At 36.7% G+C, this 26,771-nt stretch overlaps 1 protein-coding gene across 1 annotated transcript in view; it reads left to right on the forward strand.

Moving 5' to 3' along the window:
- LOC136855803 (uncharacterized) overlaps positions 1-26,771 on the forward strand; it is a 199,556-nt gene that overhangs the window by 54,476 nt on the left and 118,309 nt on the right. Inside the window, exon 2 of the mRNA XM_067133159.1 lies at positions 12,264-12,389. Coding sequence (XP_066989260.1) covers positions 12,264-12,389 — 126 coding nt within the window. The remainder of the gene's footprint in view (positions 1-12,263; positions 12,390-26,771) is intronic.

The raw sequence follows: 26,771 nt of genomic DNA on the forward strand, positions 1-26,771 counted from the left end.
TAAAATATATATATTATATATATATGTATATGTATATATACTGTATATATACATATAAACATATACATATATATATACATATATATATATATACATATGTATATATACATATATACATACATATATATATATATATATATATATATATTTATATATATATATATATGTTTGATCTTATGTATGCAACTACATATTAAGATCACATGGTATTGCAATGAACTCTCATCAGGAAGGTCCGTAGCTTGATCCCAGCCAGTCGCACACCGGTGGGCCCACCTGTGAGTGGGTATCAGCATTAGCTAAGATCAAGAAAAGAAAGAGAGAGAGAGAGAGAGAGAGAGAGAGAGAGAGAGAGAGAGAGAGAGAGAGAGAGAGAGAGAATGACGTCGCTGGAATCCCGAAGATGACGCAGACACAATCGTCATAATAACAAGACGCACGACAATAATTTCCTGTTAATGAGACCAGCAAGATCCGTTTTACGTGTCCGTGCTTACCAGATGTTGGACATGCGCTGGGCGGAACGCAGGTGAACCGGACACGAAGAGAGAGTCCGGATGAGTGGGCCACAATTACCGGAAGTATACGGATTAAGCATGGTGAATAGGTGACGGCGATTTAAAAAAATAAGTAAAAAATGCTCCGAAGTTTCTTCGGCGCAATCGAGTTTTCTGTACAGCGCATAATCAAGGCCACCGAAAATAGATCTATCTTTCGGTGGTCTCGGTATGATGCTGTATGAGTCGCGGCCCATGAAACTTTCAGCGGCAGTGGTGGCCTATGTTGTTTCGTTGCCAGAAGCACGATTATGGAATTTTAACCTTAAATAAAATAAAAACTACTGATGAGGCTAGAGGGCTGCAATTTGGTATGTTTGATGATTGGAGGGTGGATGATCAACATACCAATTTGCAGCCGTCTAGCCTCAGTAGTTTTCAAGATCTGAGGGCGGAAAGAAAAAGTGCGGACGGAAAAAAATTGCGGAGAGAATAAAGTGCGGACGGGCAGACAAAGCCGGCACAATAGCTTTCTTTTCAGAAAACTAAAAATGCGTGTAGAGACGAGGAATCAAGAATGTGGCCTAAAGAAAGAACGTGGGAAACGGGTGACGAGATGAAAATATTCAAAAACAGGATAAAGAGAACATGACTGGATCTAATTTGGAGAACAGGTGGGGGAGAATAAAAAAAAAAAAAATAGGAGGTAATCAAGAGTGTTTGGATCAAGTATACAAGTATAGGTAAGAACTGGGTAAAAGGGTTAAAACGATTCTGAGACAAGGAATGACGTATGTGAATGAATCTTCCTGACGAATTGGGAAGAGGTGTTTTTGATAAGGTAGATATATATATAGAAGGTATAGATAAAGGCTCTTAAGGTTTATATATATATATATATATATATATATATATATATATATATATATATATATATATTATATACATATATATATATAAATTTTTATATATATATATATATATGTATATATAGCCAGAAAACCTCGAGAGCTTTAATCTATACCTTCTATATAACTATCTTATCAACAAACCTCTTCTCCATTTCTCAGAAATATATATACATATATATATATATATATATATATATATATATATATAGTTTATAATATATATATATATATATATATATATATATATATATATATATATATATATATATATATATATAAAACACATCACCACAGGTGAAAAAATTAGAGACTGGTTGTAGGCTCTGACCGGTTTCGACTTTATTTCCAAGCCATTGACGAAGGACTGATAGACAGTGGCAGAAATCACAATACATACACTTCAGAGACAGTACGGACGAACATACCAAACATTTGAGATAACAAATCTACACCTGACAGGTGTCAAAGGGGAGGGGCGACAAAACTCGTTAGTATTAGTGCCTCAGTACTGTTTACAATTATGATAATCTTTCATCCATACATATCTACTGCCTTCCTTATAAAATTTAAGCATTTTACAAATTTCTTTTGAAATTATAAGAACAAGCCTATTCATTCCTTGGCTGATACCAGTTTTATGATAAAATCTAATCCTTCGGGCCAGCCCTAGGAGAGCTGTTAGTCAGCTCAGTGGTCTGGTTAAACTAAGGTAAACTTAGCCTATGGCCATAAATTTCTTTTATAAAGCAATATTCAGTGATATTCATTTCCAGTGCATTGTTAGAATAAACTCTCTCTATCGCCCATGACCAGTTGAATGTATGATTATTCTCACTAACACTTACAATAATTCTACTGTTCACCTGTGCATATCTTACACATTTTTTATGCCGTTCTATTCTCTTTTCCAGTGCTTTGCCAGTTTGACCAATACAAAGCTGCCACAAGAATTATGTGTAATTTTACGTACACCCCCTTTAGTGTTGTCGGGAGTGTTCTGTATAAGTACATGTCTCATTTTTCTTTTATTAAAATAATGCTACAGTAACTCGAAAAGTCTTGAGAAAATGGAGGATAATTTTAACTCTATTATTATATGGTATTACAAGCAAATTTTTTGTGTTGTAAGTTTTTTTTTATTTTGTTTTGAACCAGAGCCTTTTTTACCACTTCTAATACATTGTCTAATGCACTATCAGGGTATTTCAATTTCTTGCTTATATTCCTAGCCCTATTTATTTCACCATCAACATATTCAGGGCTACGTATACGTAATGCTCTTAAAAACATAGATGTGAACACTGATGTCTTTACTTTATTGTTTTGAGCAGAATAAAAATACACATATGAAGAAATATAAGCAGGTTTTCATTGAACACTTTACTAAACACATTACTATCTCTATGTATTAGAGAATCCAGGAAGGGTAGGCGCCCATAGTGAATTTCCGTAGTGAATTTAATTGATTTAACTTGTCAAATAAGTTTTCGTTCCATGGCCACCCGCAAATTCTACCGTCGAGATGGAAATCTGAGAAAGATTCAACCGGGCTCCAATTGCTGTATATTTGTCAACTTAGATTGAAAAAAGCTTTTATTTATTTATTTACTTTTCTTTTTTATCAAGGAACGCTGTGACACAGCGGTGCTCTTGAGGTTCCATTTTCTGCAATTTCAAATTTGGTTAAAATTTTATCTTCTAGTAAATGGGTCATTAAAGTGACGTGTGTGGCACTTTGAAATTTATTTGGATACGAGCTGGTTGGAGCGTGCTACGCGCTCTGGAACTCGGCGCTGCTGTCTCCACTACCCTCCCAATTCCCTACCTACCCCACCTCAATCCTGGGCGGACAAACAGGTTTGCAGGAGGAGGGTGGATGTCTCCCCTACTCTCCCGTTCCCCTACCTACCCCGCCCATCCACCCAGGGCGGACAAACAGGTTTGCAGGAGGAGGGTGGACGTCTCCCCTACCCTCACGTTCCCCTACCTACCCCGCCCCACCCTGGCCGGACAAACCGGTTTGCAGAGGGTGGGTGGCTTTGTCATGTCTCCCCTACTGTCACAAAGGGGAGGACAAACAAGATCCACTCGGATTTTATTATCATATATTAATTCCGAGGAGCAAAGAAGATGATATTATTCTCTCGAATTTTGAATATCATTTCCTTATTCGGTCTTAGAACAACTAACTTGTTTTCTTGAATTGTTGGACAAGTTGTTAAATTCCTTATCCTACATTTTGATATTAATCCCTGGCACCGTCGTTCATTTAGCTTACTGTAAATGCTGAATGAAATTATTTCATTCATTCTAATTACTCTTGCCTTTTCAATACCATAGTTCAGTAATTTTAATTCCTTCTTCTTCTTCTTTCGAACTTTTTAATCCCACTGTATAGCAGGGTCGGCCGCTCGAGTTAACTTTCTCCATCTATTTCTATTCATAGCATCTTCTTCCCCCAGTCCCACCTCACCCATATCCCTCCTCACCACATCCATCCATCTGATCCGCTGACGCCCCACACCCCCCCTCCTCCCAGTCACTGGCATGTTCTTAGCTCTCTTGACTGGTTCCACCTCCTCTCTTCTCATTACATGGCCATAGTGTCCCAGACGAGCTTCCCTAGCCTCCTCCCTTACATTACATATAGTAGTTTTAATTCCTGTTGTGACCAAATTCTGGCATAATCATCCCAATCGCGTAGTTGCATCGCTGGAACCGCAAAGTCCAAACTTCTGCAGACGCTTTATGGTTATGCTGGGTGACTTCGTATATTATTTGTTATTTATATTATTTGTTATTTATCTTAGCCCTTGGTTTATTATTCATCATACTACAGTTTTCTGTTATTTCTCTTATATAGGTTCTTCTTTCCTCTTCAGTTTCTTGTCTATACTGGGCTGCGTTTTTTATTGGGATACATATTCTTGTGGCATTCTGCCTTTCCAAAAAAGGATTACAGCTTAGATTGTAATAATTATGGTAATAATTAAAAAATCCTCCCAGTAGCCTAAGTCTTAAAATGGAGAAACAAATCCACATTTATGTATATGTACAGTACACATATTTAAGGATAAATCTGTACAAATAGCTTTAGGGAATCTGTACATATATATATATCCTTAAATGGATGTACTGTACATATACATAACTGTGCATTGGTTTCTCCAATGGTTATAATGTTTGTGCAATAAAAATTCACAATTATATAGTAAAAACTAACTTACTGAGCAATATGTAATTGTGGATTTTTATTACACAACTGTTTTTTCACGAGATTGTGAATTTGTTAGCAATGAGAATAATACCAAATTTACAAACAAAATATAGAATTACAAAAACCTCGTAAGATCAGCAGGGAGAAACAGAACTTCGCAGAAATAAATAAAAAAAAATTTAACCGTCAGTAGAGAATAGATTGCATGGCCATTGTTACTCAAACCTCCAGTGGGATTAAGTAATCCTTAAGGGCTAAGTAACACAAACTTTTTGCGTAATACGTGTCTGGGACGCGTATCCTTGGATGGATGCGCAATAGAATGTAATTCGATTCTGACTAATAGAGATTGTCTGGCGTTTCTTTGGGATGATTCTCTCTCTCTCTCTCTCTCTCTCTCTCTCTCTCTCTCTCTCTATATATATATATATATATATATATATATATATATATATATATGTGTGTGTGTGTGTGTGTGTGTGTGTGTGTGTCTGTGGGGCAAGACTTCAAGAAGTGGCATTTGTTAACTCACTCCCTCAGAAACGAAAAAAAAGAGCAGAAATCAAGAACATGAATCGTATTCGTGCGTCCGAACACACTTGACAAATGAGAACAGTTTTTACAGTCAACGTTATTTGAACGTAAGGACGCCTTCCTGAACGAAACCAAATGCCAGAGAGAGAGAGAGAGAGAGAGAGAGAGAGAGAGAGAGAGAGAGAGAGAGAGAGAGAGAGAGAACGTACAGAAAAAAACGGAACCGTCAAACATGCCATTCCCTGTCACCGCTGACCGAAGGACATTCTTTCAGAAGCAAGCTGAAGCCAATGGTCAACCAAGGCGAACGAACACGGCCGACCAGTTGCATTACTTCGGGGCGTGGTCGAGTAGCTGTTACCGGCCTCGCGACTTTTCACCTTGAACGTCGCCGGGGATCTGCTGGAGACATGCCCGATATTTCCCCCGATTAAAAATAGCTTTCTCTTTCGTTGGAGTCTTCTTGGGTCTCAGATCTTGACCTTATTGGATTTATTTCAACTGATTTTGCTCTTTAGTCTCGTCGTGTTGATGCAATGAACGATGGGGTTTTCCGGATTTAATGTATCATCTTAACTTATATATGCATATGCATATAGCCTATATATGCATATATGTATATATATATATATATATATATATATATATATATATATATATATATATATATATAATCATCTTAACTTATATATGCATATGCATATATATATGCATATATATATGCATATATATATATATATATATATATATATATATATATATATATATATATATATATATATATATATATGTGTATGTATAAATTTCTGACTCACATCAGGATCGAGCCCAGGTCATATAATATATATATATAAATATTTATATAACATGCTCGAGTCTCTCTCTCTCTCTCTCTCTCTCTCTCTCTCTCTCTCTCTCTCTCTCTCTCTATTTAACTGAAAATGAATTATGCACCTGAAAGTCTGTCATCTGTAGTGATTCACAATCGGTGTGAAAACGACATGAGGCCAGCAACCTCATCCCGTTCAAGTTCGTAATTTATCTGTAACCTTAACAATATTATAACACAGCATGGCATACTAATACGGTACACGATGCTAGGTTACAATATTCTTTTATAATTTCAATTTAATTACTGTGAGTGTTATCTAATTATAGCAACTATTCCATGAGCAAGAGCCCGTGCTGGCACCAGCCCAGCTCACAATAATAACAATACCAACGATAAAAATACTGAACGTAATTCGCCCCCACCGAAGCTCCAAATGTCTCCCTGGAGCACCTTCGCCTCGAAGCTTCGAAGACCGCCGTTGTGGCAATCCATTCTTCACCTCAGTATTTCCCAGAGGGCGTTGGGGAGGGGTGGGAGAGGGGGGGGGGGGGAAGGCAGGGGCCGACCGGAAGCGTTGCCCTGGCCTTACTGTACCTGTAAACCACACATGTAAAACGGCTCGTTCCGCCCGGGATCGCAGTAAACAGTCGGTAGTTACCGCGCAATGGCTTCGGCGCTTACCTGATCAAACGGTTCTTCGCGGAGTCACCCTCAGCTATAGCTCCGGCGGGCTCCGGAGCTCAGGCTCCTCCTCCGAGGTTTTGATTGACGAGGCGGAGGTCGTGTGCCTTGGTTTCACCCGAGTCGGGTTTATTTGTTTGTTTGTTTGTTTGTACGTACAGTATCTCAGAGGGTCAATGTTTGGGTTTTATTAGATTTTGGCAACGGATCGGCTGTGGCTTCAAGGAATGTTAATATCTTTAGATGGATCCAGGATCTGAAGTATGCAAGCATTATATATATGTTTATAGATACATATTAATTTTATATATATATATATATATATATATATATATATATATATGTATATATATATACATATATATAAAAGTATATATATATATATATATATATATATATATATATATATATATATATATATATATATTCATATATATATATGTGTGTTTATGTATATTAATTTATATATATATACGTATATATGTGTATGTATATAGTGGTGTACATACATACATACAAACATATTTACTGTATATAAAAGAGGATTGGGACGGCAAGACCTCACCTTAGGTACAGTACCAATAGAAAGAGAGGTTGGCCATAGACCAGACAATGTCAGTTCAAAAATGACGTTTATGAACTATAAACTGTGATTGTTACACACTGAAAAAATAATAAAAGGTACAGTTATCTTAGAGAGATGGTTCGTTGGATCCCTTGATTATAAAACTGTAAACTTAAACCACTTTGTTATCGTCTCGTTTTAGTTGTCTGTAAAAGGAAGCAACTGAGATGGCTGTTTGTCTGTCCATCCGCACTTTTCTGTCCGCCCTCAGATTTTAAAAGCTACTGAGGCTAGAGGGCTGCAAATTGGTATGTTGATCATCCACCCTCCAATCATCAATCATACCAAACTGCAGCCCTCTAGCCTCCTCAGTAGTTGTTATTTTATTTAAGATTAAAGTTATCCATAATCATGCTTCTGGCAACGATATAGGTGACAACAACACAGACAACCACCGGGCCGTGGCTGAGAGTTTCATACAGCATTATACGCTGTACAGAAAACTCGAAGCGCAATGCGGCTTCATCTCAAATTAATTTTGTTTTGTGTCTGTTCAGACTGGATGAACAAATACAATTTTCTTGAATTGTTCCGGTTACCTCGATGTCACGCCTTGCAACTGAAGCATGTCTTTGCGGGTGTTACTTGTTTTTCGCCTCTGTTTACTTCGTTGTTTTTGTCCTGTCTGACAAATGAACGTTATTTGCTTTGGAAAACCTATTTTAAAAGTTAATGGTGTTTGACTGTTTACTGACTGCAGAAATATAAAAAATTTTTTTAGAGACATACATATAATGAATTACCTCGTTTATAATTCTCATTTTTTTTTGCTGTAATTTGAATGATTTTGTTGCTGTTTAGATAGATAGATAGATAGATAGATAGATAGATAGATAGATAGATAGATAGATAGATAGATAGATATAAAGTTTCACATCAATAACTCACCTATACCAGAAAAAAAGTCATGGTAACCACAAAATAGCTCTTATATCGTGTACTGAAACTACAGTTTAAAAACATCAAAAGGATGAAATAAATAAGAATTTTATGAATCTTTTTTCAATTCCATTTTTTAATGACTGGAAGAGAAACCATAAAGAAAAAAAATATAGCCTACTCGCCTTTTGCGGTCTAACGAAAAATAGGAAAGAAATGAAAAATCAGAAAATGGTAATGTTTCTGGCCCCATCACGTACCAGCCAAAATTCGAAAGGGCTTCAAATGTTGCTCCGATTCTTTTTTGCCATTGACATCGAAGTGAAAGTTCTTTTTGGTCTTTGCCGAAAATATTCTTCATTTGTATTTTCCCTTTTATCTCCTCTTACTTCTTTCAAATGAAAACCATACTCTTTGGAAGCTTAAAGAATTTCAAGTCAATGACCCCAGTGGTGGGCTTGTTCCATATGAATAGGTTTCATCTCCTGAACAATAATAATAAGACTTGGGAGATCTTTTTTGACATTAATACATTTTTATCTATTTATCTATTTATTAATCTATTTCTTTCTTTTTTAATATGTGGGGTCTCTTCTTTCTGTATTTCCCTTTACTTCCTCTTACTTCTTCCTAATGAACACCTTAATATTCTTTGGATGCTTGAATTTCAAGTCAGTGGCCTCTGTGGTGGGTTTCTTCCTTATGAATAGGTTTCATTTACTGATTGATAATAATAATAATAATAATAATAATAATAATAATAATAATAATAATGTTATTTGGAAGCTTGAATTTCAAGTCAGTGGCCTCTGTGGTGGGCTTCTTCCTTATGAATAGGTTTCATTTACTGATTGATAATAATAATAATAATAATAATAATAATAATAATAATAATAATAATAATAATAATAATAATAATAATAATAATGTTATTTGGAAGCTTGAATTTCAAGTCAGTGGCCCCTGTGGTGGGCTTGCTCCACATGAATAGGTTTCATCTAATAATAATAATAATAATAATAATAATAATAATAATAATAATAATAATAATAATAATAATAATAATAATAATAAAGTTCACCGAATCTGGAGACTTTGGTATAAATCTTGAAGGTTCATCAGGAAACCTTTTGATTATGTTTCTTGAATTGTACAATGCTTGGAATGAACTTTCTCTTGACATAATATGGATTTTGAATAACAGAAATACTTACTGATAGGAATAACTGAATTCCCTTATCGTCGACATAATATACTGGCAAGATTTTTACCTTTCTCCGATTCTGGTAATTTTGTGGAAAAAATTCTTCAAATGAGGCTGTTCAATGAGATTCTTAATTCCGCATAAATTTTCGTTTTTAACCAAATTTAGTGATAGGAATAATGTTTCATTGATTTTAATGTAAAAAAACAAGTATACTCATTTGTCATAATTTGACAATTCTGGAATAGCTCTTACGTCAATCTGTCTTGTCTTGAAGTATGATTTTTGAGTGATATAGATATTCAGCGAAAAATGTACATATGTTTTTTTTAAGTAAATACAACAGGAACGTTTTTTTTTTTTGTTTCAAAATCTGATAGTTTTGTTACCTGGACATAGAATGAATGAAAGAAAATATTTTCTTTCAGATTCAATAGAGGTGGAAGCAAAAAAATTAGGATGAAAACCTACTTGGCCTAAATCCACCTGAAATAATGTTGAAATCCATCATAATTAATCCAGTAGAACCGGAAACTATGGAGACAGGATTTAAATCTCTCGGCTTCAACTCGACTGAGTTGAAAACTTATCAAATTAACATCGATTTTTTTTTAAATCTTAGAAGCTAACAGTACTTGGATGGGCGACCAGCCTAGGGAAGCTCTGAACACCAGAAGCACCAATATGCAGTACATGTTTTGCCTCGCTGTCGAACTTCTCAATTCCGGAGGTCCTTTATTCCTCACACCGTTGGACTGTGGAACAGTCTCCCTTCAGAGGATGTCGTGCAATTGGAACCTCAGAAGTTCAAGCGAAGATGCAGTGCATTACTACCCTGATACTATTCCTCTTGCATTTTAATACATTTTTATCTATTTATTAATTTATTTATTTTCATTTTTTAATACGTGGGATCTCTTCTTTCTGTATTTTCCTCTACTTCCTCTTCTTTTCCTAGTGAACACCTTTGTATTCTTTGGAAACTTGAATTTCCAGTCATTGGCCCCTGTGGTGGGCTTGTTCCATACGAATAGGTTTCATCTACTGAATGTTAATAACAGTGGACGTGGGTGGGTACCCGCTAACAAAGGGGCGTGGGCATTGAGCAAGTAATCCCATCCCAAAAATCAGTGCATTAACATTTGCAATGCACCGTAGGAGGATGTTGCAAGCGGGAATAAGTCACGCTGGAGGCCCAGAAGCCTTTAGCCCGAGGAAGTCTCATATTCAGGTCAGTGTTGCCTTGCATAAACAAACCACTAATTATGTGAGGTGGAATATTTCTGACGGGTCTTTCGGAGGGGGAGGGGTTGTGGCGGGGGGGGGGGGGAGGGGATGGGAGGCAGAGGGCCAGTGAAAATGGTATTTCATGGTACCTTCGACCACTCCAGTGCCCGAAGCGCAGGATGATGCCATGAGGGGGGCTTCAGTGAATCACGTTTCTGCTGCTTTATTGCCTCATGAATGATTCAGCTCCGTCCAGACCTTTTTTTTTTTCCATGAAATTTGTTTTCCATTTGAGGTTAATTGCATATTGCATCAGTGGCTTGTACGTGCTTGTGGTCCAGTGGGCAGGACACTCTTCTTCACAACAAGAGGTCCTGTTACATTGGGCCTCTGTTGGCGTAAGTGGATAATTGCGTTCCTTGTAGTTGGGTGACTGTAGTGGGTTGCATCTAGATTACAGAAGATCTTAAACGTAGGAATCTCATTTTAGAATTTTTTCTTTTTTAGAAATAGGAGGTTAATACTTGGATCTACCTCTATAATAGGGAAAAGTGTGTGGTTTATATATATATATATATATATATATATATATATATATATATATATATATATGTATGTATGTATGTTTATATATCTATATATATTGCTACAGGATTATTCTATTTTTCTTTAGCGTTTCTTTCCTTATTTCGTTTAATGTCAACACGAAACTCTCTCTCTCTCTCTCTCTCTCTCTCTCTCTCTCTCTCTCTCTCTCTCTCTCTCTCTTTCTCACGCAAAACCACAATGCACGCCCATAAACCTGCAATAAGTTTGTTTAAAAGTTGAACCGTTTTATTTTTTTTTTGTTATTGTCTCTACTTTGTATATTCCATGTATATGGCCTCGAGCTAAAATAAAATGTATTATTATTATTATTATTATTATTATTATTATTTCAGCTCCATGTATATGGCCTTAAGCTGACATAATATTTATTATTATTATTATTATTATTATTATTATTATTATTATTATTATTATTATTATTATTATTTCATAAAGTAATAGTTTCAGTATGTTCACCTGGCGTGACATATTTTTCCTATGTAATGTATTTTATAATGCTCTGTGTTGACGTCGAAAAATACCTTTATTTACTTATTTCTGTGTTTATTTATTGAATATTACATAATTAATCAAGTAACAACCTAACGTAATAGATTACTCAAAAAGGATTCTTTAACTCATGGTTATGTAGGCAGCCATGTTTAACTAATGATTTTACATACACACACACACACACATATATATATATATATATATATATATATATATATATATATATATATATGTATGTATGTATGTATATATATATATATATACTGTATATATAGGCAGGCAATGTTACACCGGACAGGCTGCTTCATCCCATACTCACTCTGTGGAAATATCCACTCCTCGGCCAATTACTTTATATCCCTCTACTTCCAGGTACTGAAGTTTTCTCCCTTACTTTATACTTCCTAATTCATAGCCTTCATCGAATATCTAAATGATATCACCTTTGGCCTTTGTATTCTGTATAAAGAATAAATGACGGCATTCATTCATATCTTTATCGAAGCTAAATGATTTAGCTTATTAAATATTAATTTGTCCCTTTTCCTTCTTCAGACGAGCAACAAAAAGAAGGGTGTGACCTGACGACAGAACAGCCATGCAGGTCGAACTCGTCCCTATGCGTGCCTCTGGAGCACGTTGGCGACGGCTACATCGACTGTCCGGACGGTTCGGATGAAGGTAAGTCGAAGATAAAGGTTCCTGGGTGAAAATATGAATTTTATTAAGTTATAATGTTTTAATACCGATATTTTCATGTGCATTCGTCTATATTAATGATTTCATCGTGATACCGACTTGGCGGAAGAATCGGACGTAGGAGAGTTGAAGTGGAAACTCGATTTGGGAGAATATTAACTAAAAAATTGAATACAATTTTAAATGTCTGTTTTGTCTGTCTGTCTGCCTGTCACGTGACTTCACTTGCCTCGAAATTTAACCAACTTATTTTGGTTGAAATCCGCCATTAACTCTTCGAAATATTTAGACAAACGCAATAAATTAATTATATCCCTTCAAAGGGCGGGCTTTGATGCAAAAGCAATTATTACAGCTTTTTTTTCTTCAATGCAATTGCATCGAAAGTGAAAGCAGAGAAGCAAATCCAAAATCTGTCGAGACAGGAACCAAGGCCGACTTGTGATTTGTCTCATGGCTGCTCAGTCATAGTGCATTATGAAAAGCGAGGCCGGAAGTAGAAGTAGAAATATTATCGTTTTTATTCTCTCTCTCTCTCTCTCTCTCTCTCTCTCTCTCTCTCTCTCTCTCTCTCTATATATATATATATATATATATATATATATATATATATATATATGGGAAACAACTATGAAAAAGAAAACCTGTTTTAACACACAGAGAGAGAGAGAGAGAGAGAGAGAGAGAGAGAGAGAGAGAGACCTCATGCCCTAAATACCTGCCCTCCATTTCTGTAGCAGGAGGCCGTTGTAGCAACTCTACATAATAATCTCTCTTCTCCAGAGTTCTCAAATTTCATCCATTATAGCTTAGAGATTCACCCCTCTCTCTCTCTCTCTCTCTCTCTCTCTCTCTCTCTCTCTCTCTCTCTCTCTCTCTCTCCTCTCTCTCTCCCAAATTTCTCCAGGAAGACTCGTTCCGTCATCTTACTTTAAATAAAATTGGATAGATATCGTGGTTGCGTACTTAGATACATACATACATACATACAGGCATGAAAATACATATATATATACAGTATATATATATATATATATATATATATATATATATATATATATATATATGCATATACATATATATAAATATATATATACATATACAAATACATATACATATATATATGTATGTATCCTAGCGAACGGTTAGTTATTCGGGTAAGTCATAGTTTAAGGTGAACAACTGTATGACAGGAAGATAATTTGCCTACCCGCTGGGTATGCGTGCTCTATTTAGCTAGTTCCTGATACGAGAGCTTAAATGTGAGCAATAATATTACCTGTAAATCTGTATCTATGCATGTATTTGTTCTACACACACACACACACACACACACACACACACATATATATATATATATATATATATATATATATATATATATATATATATATATATATATATATATATATATATATATATATATATATATATGTGTGTGTGTGTGTGTGTGTGTGTCTATATTTATATATATAACTATACACATATTTAGATAGATAGATAGATAGGTAGATAGATAGACAGATTGATATCCACACGCACACATACACATATATATACAAACACACACACAAGTTTTTCAATGATTACGCAGCGTCTTGAAAAATTAAGAAATTGCATGATTTAGAATATGCAATGGAATTTTGTCCTGTGGCAAAACTCGGTGACTGAATGTACCGAACTCATTTCAGAAGAGAGAGAGAGAGAGAGAGAGAGAGAGAGAGAGAGAGAGAGAGAGAGAGAGAGAGAGAGAGAGAGAAAAGGGTTACATACTCACTCGTGTTCTGAGCACCGGAGCTTTTTAAAAAAAGTGGTCAGTCGTCAACCTCGTTTTTACATGTTGCACTTTCAAGAACAGATCTTAGGCAAATGACGGCGAGGGTGAGGCTGCTCGGAAAAAGGATTGAGTTGACTTGAGATCGGTCGAATTGGTTTTTGGAAAGAGTCGAATTTACTTCGAGAGGGTCCAATTGGTATGGAAAAAATTCAAGTCGACTTGAAAGAGGGAAGAGTTGACTTGCATAGAGGTCGAGAGGGCTGGGAAAAGGGTCGAATTGACTTGAAAATGAATCAGGTAGACTTGAAAAAGGATCAGTATGTTTTGAGAAAGGGTCAAGTCGACTTGAAAAGGGGGAAGATTCGACTTACATGGTGGTCGAGAAGGCTGGTAAAAAGGTCAAATTGACTTGAAAAAGTATCAGGTAGACTTGAAAAAGGATCAGTTTGAAAAAGGATCAGTTTGTTTGAAAAAGCGCCAATTCAACTTGAGAAAGGGGAGAGTTGACTTGCATAGGGGTCGAGAAGGGTTAGAAAAGGGTCGAATTGACTTGAAAAAGAGTGATCTTATTTGAAAAAGGATCAATTTGTTTTGAAAAAGGGTCACGTCGGCTTGAAAAAGGATAAAACAGTCTTGAAAAAGTGTCGAGTAGAGTAGAAAAAGGGGAAAGCCTACATTAACTTGAAAAAGGGTCGAGTTGACATGAAAAGGGTTCAATTGACTTAAAATAGGAACGAGCTGACTTTGAAAAGAGTCGATCATTTTAAAGAGGGTCGACTGACTTGCAAAGGGTCGATCTGACCTAAGAGGGGTTCGAGTTGATCAAGACACAAATCATGTTTTGTAGGCTTCTGGTTTTAGAAAGGTCTTCTGGTCTTCTACTACTGACCTATGACGACCTTGTCACTGACCAAAAGATGATGGCGAGGGTACTAGAGCGGCCTGACCTGGCTTTGGGTTGGGTTGGGTCATCTAGAAGTTGTTGCGTTTAATCTTTCTGTGTCTGTGTGTCTGTCTTTTCTACTATTCCATAAATGTCATGAAGGATGAACATTCTGCTAACTGCAATCTCTCTCTCTCTCTCTCTCTCTCTCTCTCCGCTTAAGCTGTGAGATGGCACATTTTCACATAGGCTTTATACAATGTTCGAATAATTTCACCTGACTGATTATGCTGATTGGTTGTAAAGTATTTGAATATAAGATTAATCTCTCTCTCTCTCTCTCTCTCTCTCTCTCTCTCTCTCTCTCTCTCTCTCTCTCTCTCTCTCTCCCCCCCCCCGTTTAAGCTGTGCGATGGCACATTTTCACATAAGTTTTATACAATGTTAGAAATATTTCAACTGATTGATTATACTGATTGGGTGTAAAGCATTAGAATTTAAGATTAATTTGCCATTAGAGTAAGATAATCATTAAAAATAAATCCCACGAAAATAAAATGCGACTAATTTTAAACGACAATATTAATGTAATGGTAATGGACAACAACAACAATGGTTATATCAATAACAATATTGATAACAGTGCTGTTATCGTGAATTTTAATAATAATGTTGTCATTAATGGACATCACAAAAGTGAATACTGCAAAATGGCAGGGCTGTAATAATAATAATAATAATAATAATAATAATAATAATAATGTGTATCATGTACAATAATAAAATTTCCATTACAATAATGACAAGTGAAAAATGAGCCGAAGTTTGCTCAGCGTAATCGAGTTTTCTGTACAGCCGCTACAGCGTATAATCAAGGCCACAGAAAATAGATCTATCTTTCGGTGGTCTAGGTATAATGCTGTAAGCGCCGCGTCCAATGAAACTTTAACCACGGCTCGGTGGTGGCCTATCCTATATCGTTGCCAGAAGCATGAATATGGCTAACTTTAACCTTAAATAAAACCAAAACTACTGAGGAGGCTAGAGGGCTGCAATTTGGTATGTTCGATGACTGGACCGTGGATGATCAACATACCAATTTTCAGCCCTCTAGCCTCAGTAGTTTTTGAGATCTGAGGGCAGACAGAAAAAGTGCGGACAGAAAAGTGAGGACAGAAAAAGTGGGGACAGAACCAGTGCAGACAGAATAAATTGCGGACGGACAGACAAAGCCATCTCAATAGTTTCCTTTTATAGAAAACTAAAAATGGAAATTACATACAATAAAAAAAACAGTAAATACATCGACAAAATCACAGGCATTGCATCATCCCGGCGAGCAAAGCATCCATCATTGACACAGAGTACAGATTACACGTTCCTAATTTTCCCTGTTACGCCACAGCTTCTGGACTGCCATGATTCAATTAAAACATGATCTTTTTCACGTTTTTAGGAGTACACGATGCCCTCAAGATGATTAACATCTCTCTCTCTCTCTCTCTCTCTCTCTCTCTCTCTCTCTCTCTCTCTTCTTGATTCACCAGTTCAGCAGTTAATATAAAAATGTGCTTGTGATCAATGTCTTATTGTTTTAGTGAAGCCATCCTCTGTCAAGGGAAGTGCCTCTTATATATATATATATATATATATATATATATATATATATATATATATATATATATATATATATATATATATATATATATATATATATATGTGTGTGTGTGTGTGTGTGTGTGTGTGTACTCTCTCTCTTTCTCTCTCTCTCTCTCTTTGTGAACAATTTAATTGCACTGATTATTGCCTGATCTTATAAACGAGATCCCTCGCTGGCATGAGACCAGCCTAATCTGAAAACAAGTAAAAAATGAGCCGAAGTTTCTTCGGCTCAATCGAGTTTTCTGTGCAGCGTATAATGCTGCATGAAACTCTCAGCCACGGCCCATGAAACCTCCAGCCCCGACCCGGCGGTTGCCTGTGTTGTTGGCACCTATAGCGGTGCTAGAAGAATGATCATGGTTAATGTAACCTAAAATAAAATACAAACTACCGAGGCCAGAGGGCTGCAATTTTGTATGTTTGATGATTGGAGGGTGGATGATCAACATACCAATTTGCAGCCCTCTAGCCTCAGTAGTTTTCAAGATCTGAGGGTGGACAGAAAAAGTGCGGACGGACAGACAAATAGCCATCTCTATAATAGTTTTCTTTTACAGAAAACTAAAAAACAACAAAAGCGACAAAATCAGAAACAAAAAATACAGCAACAACTTGGCCTCTAAACATTGACCAGGTCTATTTGGAAATAAAAAAGACCTCCACAGTTAGGCTCTGGAAATTTTAGACAGCTTAAATATCAAAACCAAAGTCTCCACAAGTAATTAACTAAAAGAAGAGATTCGTTTCTTAAAACGTAAACAACTAATGTGGGTTAACCACTGTGGTTAGCTTGCTTGTTCTCCGTACTGGAACCTTGATCTAGTATTGACTTGTGTATGAAATTAAATATACATACATATACATGTGTGTGTGTGTTTGTATTTACATATCTATAAATTTCTCTACCTACCCAGGAGACCTACGGTTCCAAAAGACACCACAAAGAGCAGAAAAAAAGTATGACATTCATATCTCATGCTATACCCCATACCCAGTGGGTATGACCTTAATGACTCTGGCTATTTTATAGGCCGTCGGTGCCGGTAGCCAAAGGTCAGGAGGTTGGTTTTGAAAGGTCAAAAATAGCCCGTGTACGTCTTCGTGGCATAATCCCTGTCACACCCGTTTGCCGATTCAGACTTTGACAGTTGCTGTAATTCTTCCGCACACACGAACTTACACACATACTCTCTCTCTCTCTCTCTCTCTCTCTCTCTCTCTCTCTCTCTCTTTGTATATATATACAGTATATATATACGTATATGTATGTATATATACACCTACGTGTAAGTATTTGTGGTTCTACAAATGCACGTGACATTTTAGTTTATACCCATTATCATATTATACACATACACATACAATATATATATATATATATATATATATATATATATATATATATATATATATATATATATATATATATATATATATATGTATATATATATTCCGTGTGTATGTGCGTATAATTTGATATCAAGTATGATTAAAAGTGCCACGCGTGTATGTAAAAACATACACACATACATACATATGTGTGTGCGTATTTGTAAATCAGGTAAATGCAACATTTACACGCTTGGAAACACGTACTTGCCAACAGCGTACAGGAAAAACAACTCCTGATAACAAATAACTCCGCAGTTCAAACTGCATTGTCATTCGAGTGAATATAATAGTCTGTACAACAGCAATTTCATGATGGCTGTTCTGATAGTCAAGGCCTTCCCGAATAAATGATAGAAATTTGGAGGCATTATGCCTTGTTGCTTTCGTTTTCCCATTGTTACACAGATAGGCTATCGGCGTTGTCTTAGATTTTAAGATTGTGATCTTGAGATAAATCGTATCATTCATTAGCTGAAAAGATGAGTTTACAAAGCTACGTATTGCTTACAAACACCTGAGAATATTGTTGATTTTTCGGGAAAGTTGGTAGTGCTGTTTAGTTTCAGTGATAAGTTAGAGCGCCATTTATCGTTTCTCATGATTTTTTCAAGCGTAACTTGCTTAACTTGCTCACGAAATCTGCTGGTGAATCAGCCTAGTTTTAAAGAAGCATCTATATCAGCGGTTCTTAAACTTTTTTTTGGCCCATGCACCCTTTCACCATATGTCAGAATGTCAATTTCCCCATTTTCCAAAATAGTCTGCCTCGAGAGGTGCATTCCAAATAATAAGCAACAAAATACTAACACAAAGACACAGGCTAGCGGAGAGAAAGCCCAGCGTGACCTCTCGGTAGTGCGGACCAATGCACATTGCGTTTTGTGTGTCCTAGAGCCAGTTTGAGCCTGCCAATCTATAGTTACAATTCCCGCCCCCCTGAAACTCTGAAAGTCCCCCTATGGGGAAATTCCCCCCTGGTTGAAAACCATTGATCATTACGGTTTCCAGTCTCCTGAAATTGTAACCACGACCAGCCATGGGCTTTCAGCTAATTCCAGGTTCCGGTGGACTTCCAGCCATCCGCATTTCCAGTCCTCTGGGTCTAATGGAGCTGGTTTGTCCTGATTTGCGTCGGAAAGAAATTAGGGTCTTTTCTTTATTTCTTTCCAGATTTATTGATTTTTGATAACGTATTTAAGAGAATAATCATGCATATACATGTTTGCATATTATGTTGATATATAAACACGCAGATATCATACGCACATACATGCATGCCTCACTGGTGTGCACATACACATACAGTTTGTATAAATACATACATAATTTATTCATATTTACAAATTTCATATATATAAATATATATGTATATATACTGTATATACATATACATATACATATATATATATATATATATATATATATATATATATATATATATATATATATATATATATATATATATATATATATACGCGTGTGCGCACGTGTGTGCATAGCGGCCGCGCGTGCGTGTCAACTGGAAACTGAATGCAAGTAAAATGTCAAGTATCGTTGACATTTCACACACACGTTGCACGGCGCAGTGAATGTACAGTGGTTTGGCCGGCTTAAGAATCTTTTGGGGTCTGGAATATGTCAGCGATAATGAGAAAATAGGAAAAAATGATAAACGTAACAATGTACATATTGATAACGGTGAAGGCCCCGTTAATAACGATAATAACAGATAGAGACAGATGAATTATTACTACTGTAATAAATAACAGACAGATTAATACAGACAGTAAGAGACAGAAAGAAATTGTTATAATTCTGCCAGTAATGATGACAGATTTCGCCTTGCATGGTGGAGGCTCTCAGGCCTCCTTTGAGCCTGTTACTTCTCTGACCAAAGAAATGGTACTGTACTAAGATATAACACCTTATTCAATCAACTGTTTGTTCATACATTACATCTGAAGTATTTGTTCATTTTATCATCATTTTATTATCGTTGTCTTCAAATATGCATATACCTCCTCGTCTTTTTCTTCTGTGTCTGACTGTCCATAAAAATCCCTTTATATCATACTGATTTATCATGAGGACACCTTAACGTTAATAACAGATGTGGTCCTAGCCTACTTCCTTGGGGGACTCCAGTACAGAGTCTCCGAAGTATGCGTTGCAGATTTCTTCATAGGGACCTCCTCCTCCTCCTACACCTTTCCTATCCCCCTCCCACCACCACCACCATCATCCCCACAAGCCAAACTTTCACTTTGGTCCGCCGCGTCTGCTGCTGCGGTCTCTGGTCCGGCCCAAGACCGGTCCAGGTGGTGATGATGATGATGAAGATCCGGTTGAGGTCAAATATCCAACGATTGTTCGGCTTCGGATTCAACCGTCGCTTGATCTCACTCTGATTGATCGGTCTGGTTCGATTGGTTGATCTGGGTCCGGTCGTGATTGGTAGTTTGGTGTGGTTTGATTAGTTAGTGATTCGATCGTGACAGTTTAGGTTTCAGTGCTTTAGTCCAATTTTGATTGGTTTAGTTTGACTGGCTGATCAGGACAATATGACTGGCTGGTTGGTCCCATTTGACTGGTTTAGTTTGCCTGGCTGATCAGGACAATATGATTGGTTGGTTGGTCCCATTTGATTGGTTTAGTTTGGCTGATCAGGACAATATGATTGGCTGGTTGGTCCCATTTGATTGGTTTAGTTTGACAGGCTGATCAGGACAATATGATTGGCTGGTTGGTCCCATTTGACTGGTTCAGTTTGACTGACTGATCAGGACAATATGACTGGCTGGTTGGTCCCACTTGATTGGTTTAGTTTGGCTGATCAGGAAATATGATTGGCTGGTTGGTCCCATTTGATTGGTTTAGTTTGACAGGCTGATCAGGACAATATGATTGGCTGGTTGGTCCCATTTGACTGGTTCAGTTTGACTGGCTGATCAGGATAATAGGATTGGCTGGTTGGTCCCATTTGATTGGTTTAGTTTGACAGGCTGATCAGGACAATATGATTGGCTGGTTGGTCCCATTTGATTGGTTTAGTTTGCCAGACTGATCAGGACAATATGATTGGCTGGTTGGTCCCATTTGATTGGTTTAGTTTGACTTTCTGATCAGGGCAATACGACTGGCTGGATGGTCCCAGTTGATTGGTTTAGTTTGACTGGCTGATCAGGACAATATGACTGGCTGGTTGGTTCCATTTGATTGGCTGACTGGTCCCGTGCTGCAGGTGGATGATTTGTATAGATTGATTAAAAAAATAGAGTTAGTTAATTAGCCCACTCGGATAGGTTGATTGCTTTCATTTGATGAATTGTTTAAACATTCTTCGACGACAACAGATATATCTAATACAGTTTCTGTATACGATATGAAATAGTCTATAACTTTCGATGTAGTTTTGGATACATTTTGATACACAGTCAGTCTAGGATACCCTTAAATATCACCTTCACTACAGTCTAGGTAGCTGCCAATACAGTCTGTTATACAAATTCGGGTACAGTTAAGAATACAGTTTCAGGCACAGTCACCAACTCAGGACTCGATCAAGCGAAGTGAAAGTGGTGGTCCTCTGGCGCCAGTTGGGAACTCTAATTACAGGTGAGCCTGTAGAATCGGACATACCCAAACTCGTGCGGGTGCAATTATGCTGAGAAAAGCGAGAAGTGGTGTTGTTTCGGGATACAAAGGAGCATCTGTAAAAGGATACGGTGGGGGTTTCAAGGTGTGGGGATATATATATATATATATATATATATATATATATATATATATATATATATATATATATATATATATATATATATATATATATATATATATATATATATATATATATATATATATATATATATATATATGTATATATATATGTACACACACACAACACACACACACACACACACACACACATATATATATATATATATATATATATATATATATATATATATATATATATATATATATATATATATATTAATAACAGGACCTCATTAAAACTGGACGGTATCTAACGGATACTTGACAATGAGGACAGTTATTCCTGGAAAGCTTGTAACTTTTTTTGAATAAATATCTCCGCTAGATACCATCCAGTTTCAATGAGGTCCTGTTAGTAATTATATTAATTCACAGAACAGTCGTGTAAGTGATAAAGTTAATGTATAATATATAAATATATATATATATATATATATATATATATATATATATATATATATGACTGTAAAATATTTTCTGTGACAACAGAAATCATCTGATGAAGGGTGCCCATAAAAACACAAAAAGGTTAGATTTTACAGTGTTATATTTCGGTAATTACTGTTTCCCTCAACGGACAGGTAATGGATTTAGAGGTAAAGAACAGTGGTAATTATACAGCTGAGTCGTTGTGTAAATACCACTGTTTTCTCTACCTCTTAATCCGTTACCTGTCCGCTGAGGGAAACAGTAGTTCCCGAAATATAACGCGAAAAAATCTACCCTTTTTGTGATTTTATGAGCAGCCTTTTATTATTATTATTATATATATATATATATATATATATATATATATATATATATATATATATATATATATATATATATATATATATATATATATATATATATATATATATATATATATATATATATATATATATATATATATATATATATATATATATGAATTTCGTCAATGTTCAGCACAAACTCCCTTTCATTGAACTTTTCAATCGAAGGAATTTTACGAACGGTACAAATGACGTAATACTCTAAGTGTACAGTAGGAGGCCTTGACGCATGCGCAAGCCTTCGTAAGTTCTCACAATAACTGCATCTGTTTAATCCTTTGTGCTCAGCCATAAAGGAAGGAATAGCGAGAAAGGACTTGCCCAGTTGCGCAAAAACGAGTCATTTCAACCTGCCGAATGTAAGATGAGGAATAAGATGAGGAATCTCGTTGCGTAAACGCCAATGGGAATGAACAATCCGATCCCACGAAGCCGTCCTTCCCCCTCCCCCCCTTCCATACAACAGCATCTTTATTCCGTCAATTGCCACAGCGCGGTTCTCCCGTCTGTTGCCTGGAATATCTATGGAATCCCTTTGTAAGGGGTCGAGTACAGTGAAAGAGAGGACCCATGATGCTGTTAAAGGAGAGAGAGAGAGAGAGAGAGAGAGAGAGAGAGAGAGAGAGAGAGAGAGAGAGAGAGAGATAGGATTTCTCTGCATAGGCATCTGAGCCTTTTCCGAACATTCTCTTGGATTAATGTTGCCAATACCACACTGGAAAGGTTACGTAAGGTTACGTAATCCATTTCAACATATTTAAATGTTTGTGGTATTAAATTCTCCATCCAACTAATTTGAGAAAACATAGAACTTCCCATTTTCTTCCGTGTTTCCGAAATGAAACTTTTGATTGGTTAAAATTAGTGTTTATGTTGTATTCATGAAGTATTTGTATCTATTATAATGAGAAAATTTATTTTATCTTATTGATGGTAGTAAAATGGAAGAGAGAGAGAGAGAGAGAGAGAGAGAGAGAGAGAGAGAGAGAGAGAGAGAGAGAGAGAGAGAGAGAGAGCTAATTATGAAAAAAATTAGAAAGGGGTAACTAATATAAATCCCGTCTTATCAGTCCACCAGTTACTCACTCATCTTTCCACACAAGAGATGAAGAAGAAGAGAAGAAGAATGAGAGAGAGAGAGAGAGAGAGAGAGAGAGAGAGAGAGAGAGAGAGAGAGAGAGAGCGCGTAAACGAAGCTTGAAATGAATGCTCTAGTCTTAATAAGGAAAAGAGAATCCAGATTATATTCATATAAATTTTGAATAAATCAGCGTTAGTATGAGAGAGAGAGAGAGAGAGAGAGAGAGAGAGAGAGAGAGAGAGAGTACTAGAGGCGTGGGCGGACTTGCAGAGCCGGAGAAAGGAAGTGAATGTGATTGTTCACCTCTGAAACATATTTCGGAATTAAGTCGCGCAAACGTCCTCATTTTAATCAGCCAAAGGCCAATGGGATGGGCAACCACGTGACCTCTCTTAGTGGCAGTAACCTGTTTGCTACGCTGCTCGTCTATGTCTGGTCATTAGATGGAAGGGTGGCCACCACTAAATGTCTGACAGCAATGCATTGATTAATCTGATGACATGTAAAATTAAGCATCTTCAGGTCTGGTCAGTACTTAGGAAGGGTGACCATTAATGAACTCCATGTAGGGAAAATCCCATTAGGTTTGGTCAATACTTGGATGGGTGACCAGTAATGAATTCCATGTAGGGAAAGTCCCATAGGTTTGGCCAATAATTGGGTGGGTGGCATTGATAAATGTTTGCATCTGTATCAGTAAAGTCAAGTAGCATTAGGTTAGGTCAGCAGTTGGATAGGTGACCGGTAATATGAAACAGTCAATTACAGATTAATTAAACAATTACGAGATTAAGATCAAAGAATTTGGGGAAGTACCGAGGAATGGAAAAAATTCCACAGCCTGGAGGTGAATGGTATGAAATATTATTAAATCCGGATAACTCTTGAGTTGGTGATCTCCACGGATCACGCACGTGATTTGGACATAACATATTAAAAATAACACAGTAACAAAGTAACTAAAATAAAGAACTAGTAAAAAATGCTCCGAAGTTCCTTCGACGCAATCAAGTTTTCTGTACAACGTATAATCAAGGCCACGGAAAATAAATCTATCTTTCGGTGGTCTCGGTATAATGCTGTATGAGCAGCGGCCCATGAAACTTTAACCACGGCCCAGTGGTGGCCTATCCTATATCGTTGCCAGGCGCACGTTTATGGCTAACTTTAACCTTAAATATAACAAAAACTATTGAGGAGGCTAGAGGGCTGCAATTTGGCATGTTTGATGATTGGACGGTGGATGATCAACATACCAATTTGCAGCCCTCTAGCCTCAGTAGATTTGAAGATCTGAGGGCGGACAGAAAAAGTGCGGACAGAATAAAGCGCGGACGGACAGACAAAGCCGGCACAATAGTTTTCTTTTCAGAAAACTAAAATTAAAAATTAAAGTGTAAATAACACTACAGAACTTAAACTTAAACAGAACAAATGCAAAGAAGGTAGAAGGAAGACAAAAAAAAAAAAGATGGAAAATTGAAATTTACAAAACTTGGGAAACCACAAACAAAACCACACTCCATAGATGAGTGACGACTGAAAAAGAATAATAAAATCTTTACCTTTTAGATATCAAGAGAACTCGACTCGATTTCAAGAAAGTCCGACGCCCGCGAGACTTTCAAAAGACTTCCCGATGTTATCTTCGAATTTACGACCCGTGTATTCTTCCCTGATTGCTGTACTTTCGTCTGACGCATGACTGACAGGCCCCGTAGCGGGGGCGAGGGGGTAGCGCCGTCAGTGCACCTCGTGCGGTGCACTGTAGGCATTACTTAAGGTTCTTTGTAGCATGTTCCTTAGGCCCCTAGCTGCAATCCCTTTCGTTTCTTTTGCATGTAGCTCCTTTCATATTCTCTTTCCTCCGTCTTACTTTCCTCAACCCTCTCCTAACAATCGATTCATAGTACGACTGCTTTGAGGTTTTCCTCCTGTTACACCTTTCAAACCTTTCACTGTCAATTTCCATTTCAGCGCTGAATGACCTTTGGCCTAAATTCTATATTCAATTCAATGACTGACAGGGTGCTCGGAAATTCACTTCTTGCGTGTCAAAGACTGGCTCTATAAAGCTCTATAAGGCTACAGTTGTGGGAACTTTCAGAGAAAATTGACTTTATTGTCCGCTGAGTCTCTCTCTCTCTCTCTCTCTCTCTCTCTCTCTCTCTCTCTCTCTCTCTCTCTCTCTGTGTTTGTCTGCCTTCTAGAATTTTCAGAGGAAATTTTAATATACTATTTTCCACAAAAAATAGTTGACTTTCTGTCTCGGTTTCTATTTGTCTCTTTGTCTGTCTGTCTGTCTGTAAGGGTGTCTGTCTCTCCCTCGATATCTTTTCAGCTGAAGTTTCAAGTTCAGTTTTTCAGACTAACTTGAAGCTCTTTAGAAAGTTTCAAGTTATGAGAAGATTTAATACATCTTGCGTTGATCTCGGATTAGGGAAGCATAACAATAACACTACAAAGTACATGAAAATTTTCATTAAATTTATCCTGGAAATAACTACTGCGTTAGGTTTGTGTAAATAAAAAATTTTTAAGAAATCTATTAGCTTGAAAAAGTTTTGTTATGAAAACTTCTAATAGTTCAAGAACCCAGGAGAAAGTAAAGAATTCCATAGGAAAGCATTCTCTTGTGCAAGATTATCCAATAAAATATGATTAAACTATAAAAATATAAATGAGAATGTCGGTGATTACTCCGCCTTCATGTGGAAAAGATTCTTCAATAAAAGATTCTTCAATCTTACCTTTCTGAAAGCGAGGCTGATCGTAACATTAATTTACAACTAAAATTTTCGGCAATGGGTCACAAGGAGGCTTACAGGCCTCAGAAACAAGTACCAAGGTTGATGTGACCAGGTTGATACGCCAAGATTGACATGATCAGGGTGACAAGCCCAGGGTAGCAGTTGACCTTGCCCTACAAATATAACAATGACTTCGGTTATTTTGGGGGGGACGTCATTGTAGACTTGTCTTGCCTTTGCGCATTTGA

This window comes from Macrobrachium rosenbergii, chromosome 33 (assembly GCF_040412425.1).
Source record: "Macrobrachium rosenbergii isolate ZJJX-2024 chromosome 33, ASM4041242v1, whole genome shotgun sequence".
Taxonomy (NCBI): Eukaryota; Metazoa; Arthropoda; class Malacostraca; order Decapoda; family Palaemonidae; genus Macrobrachium; species Macrobrachium rosenbergii.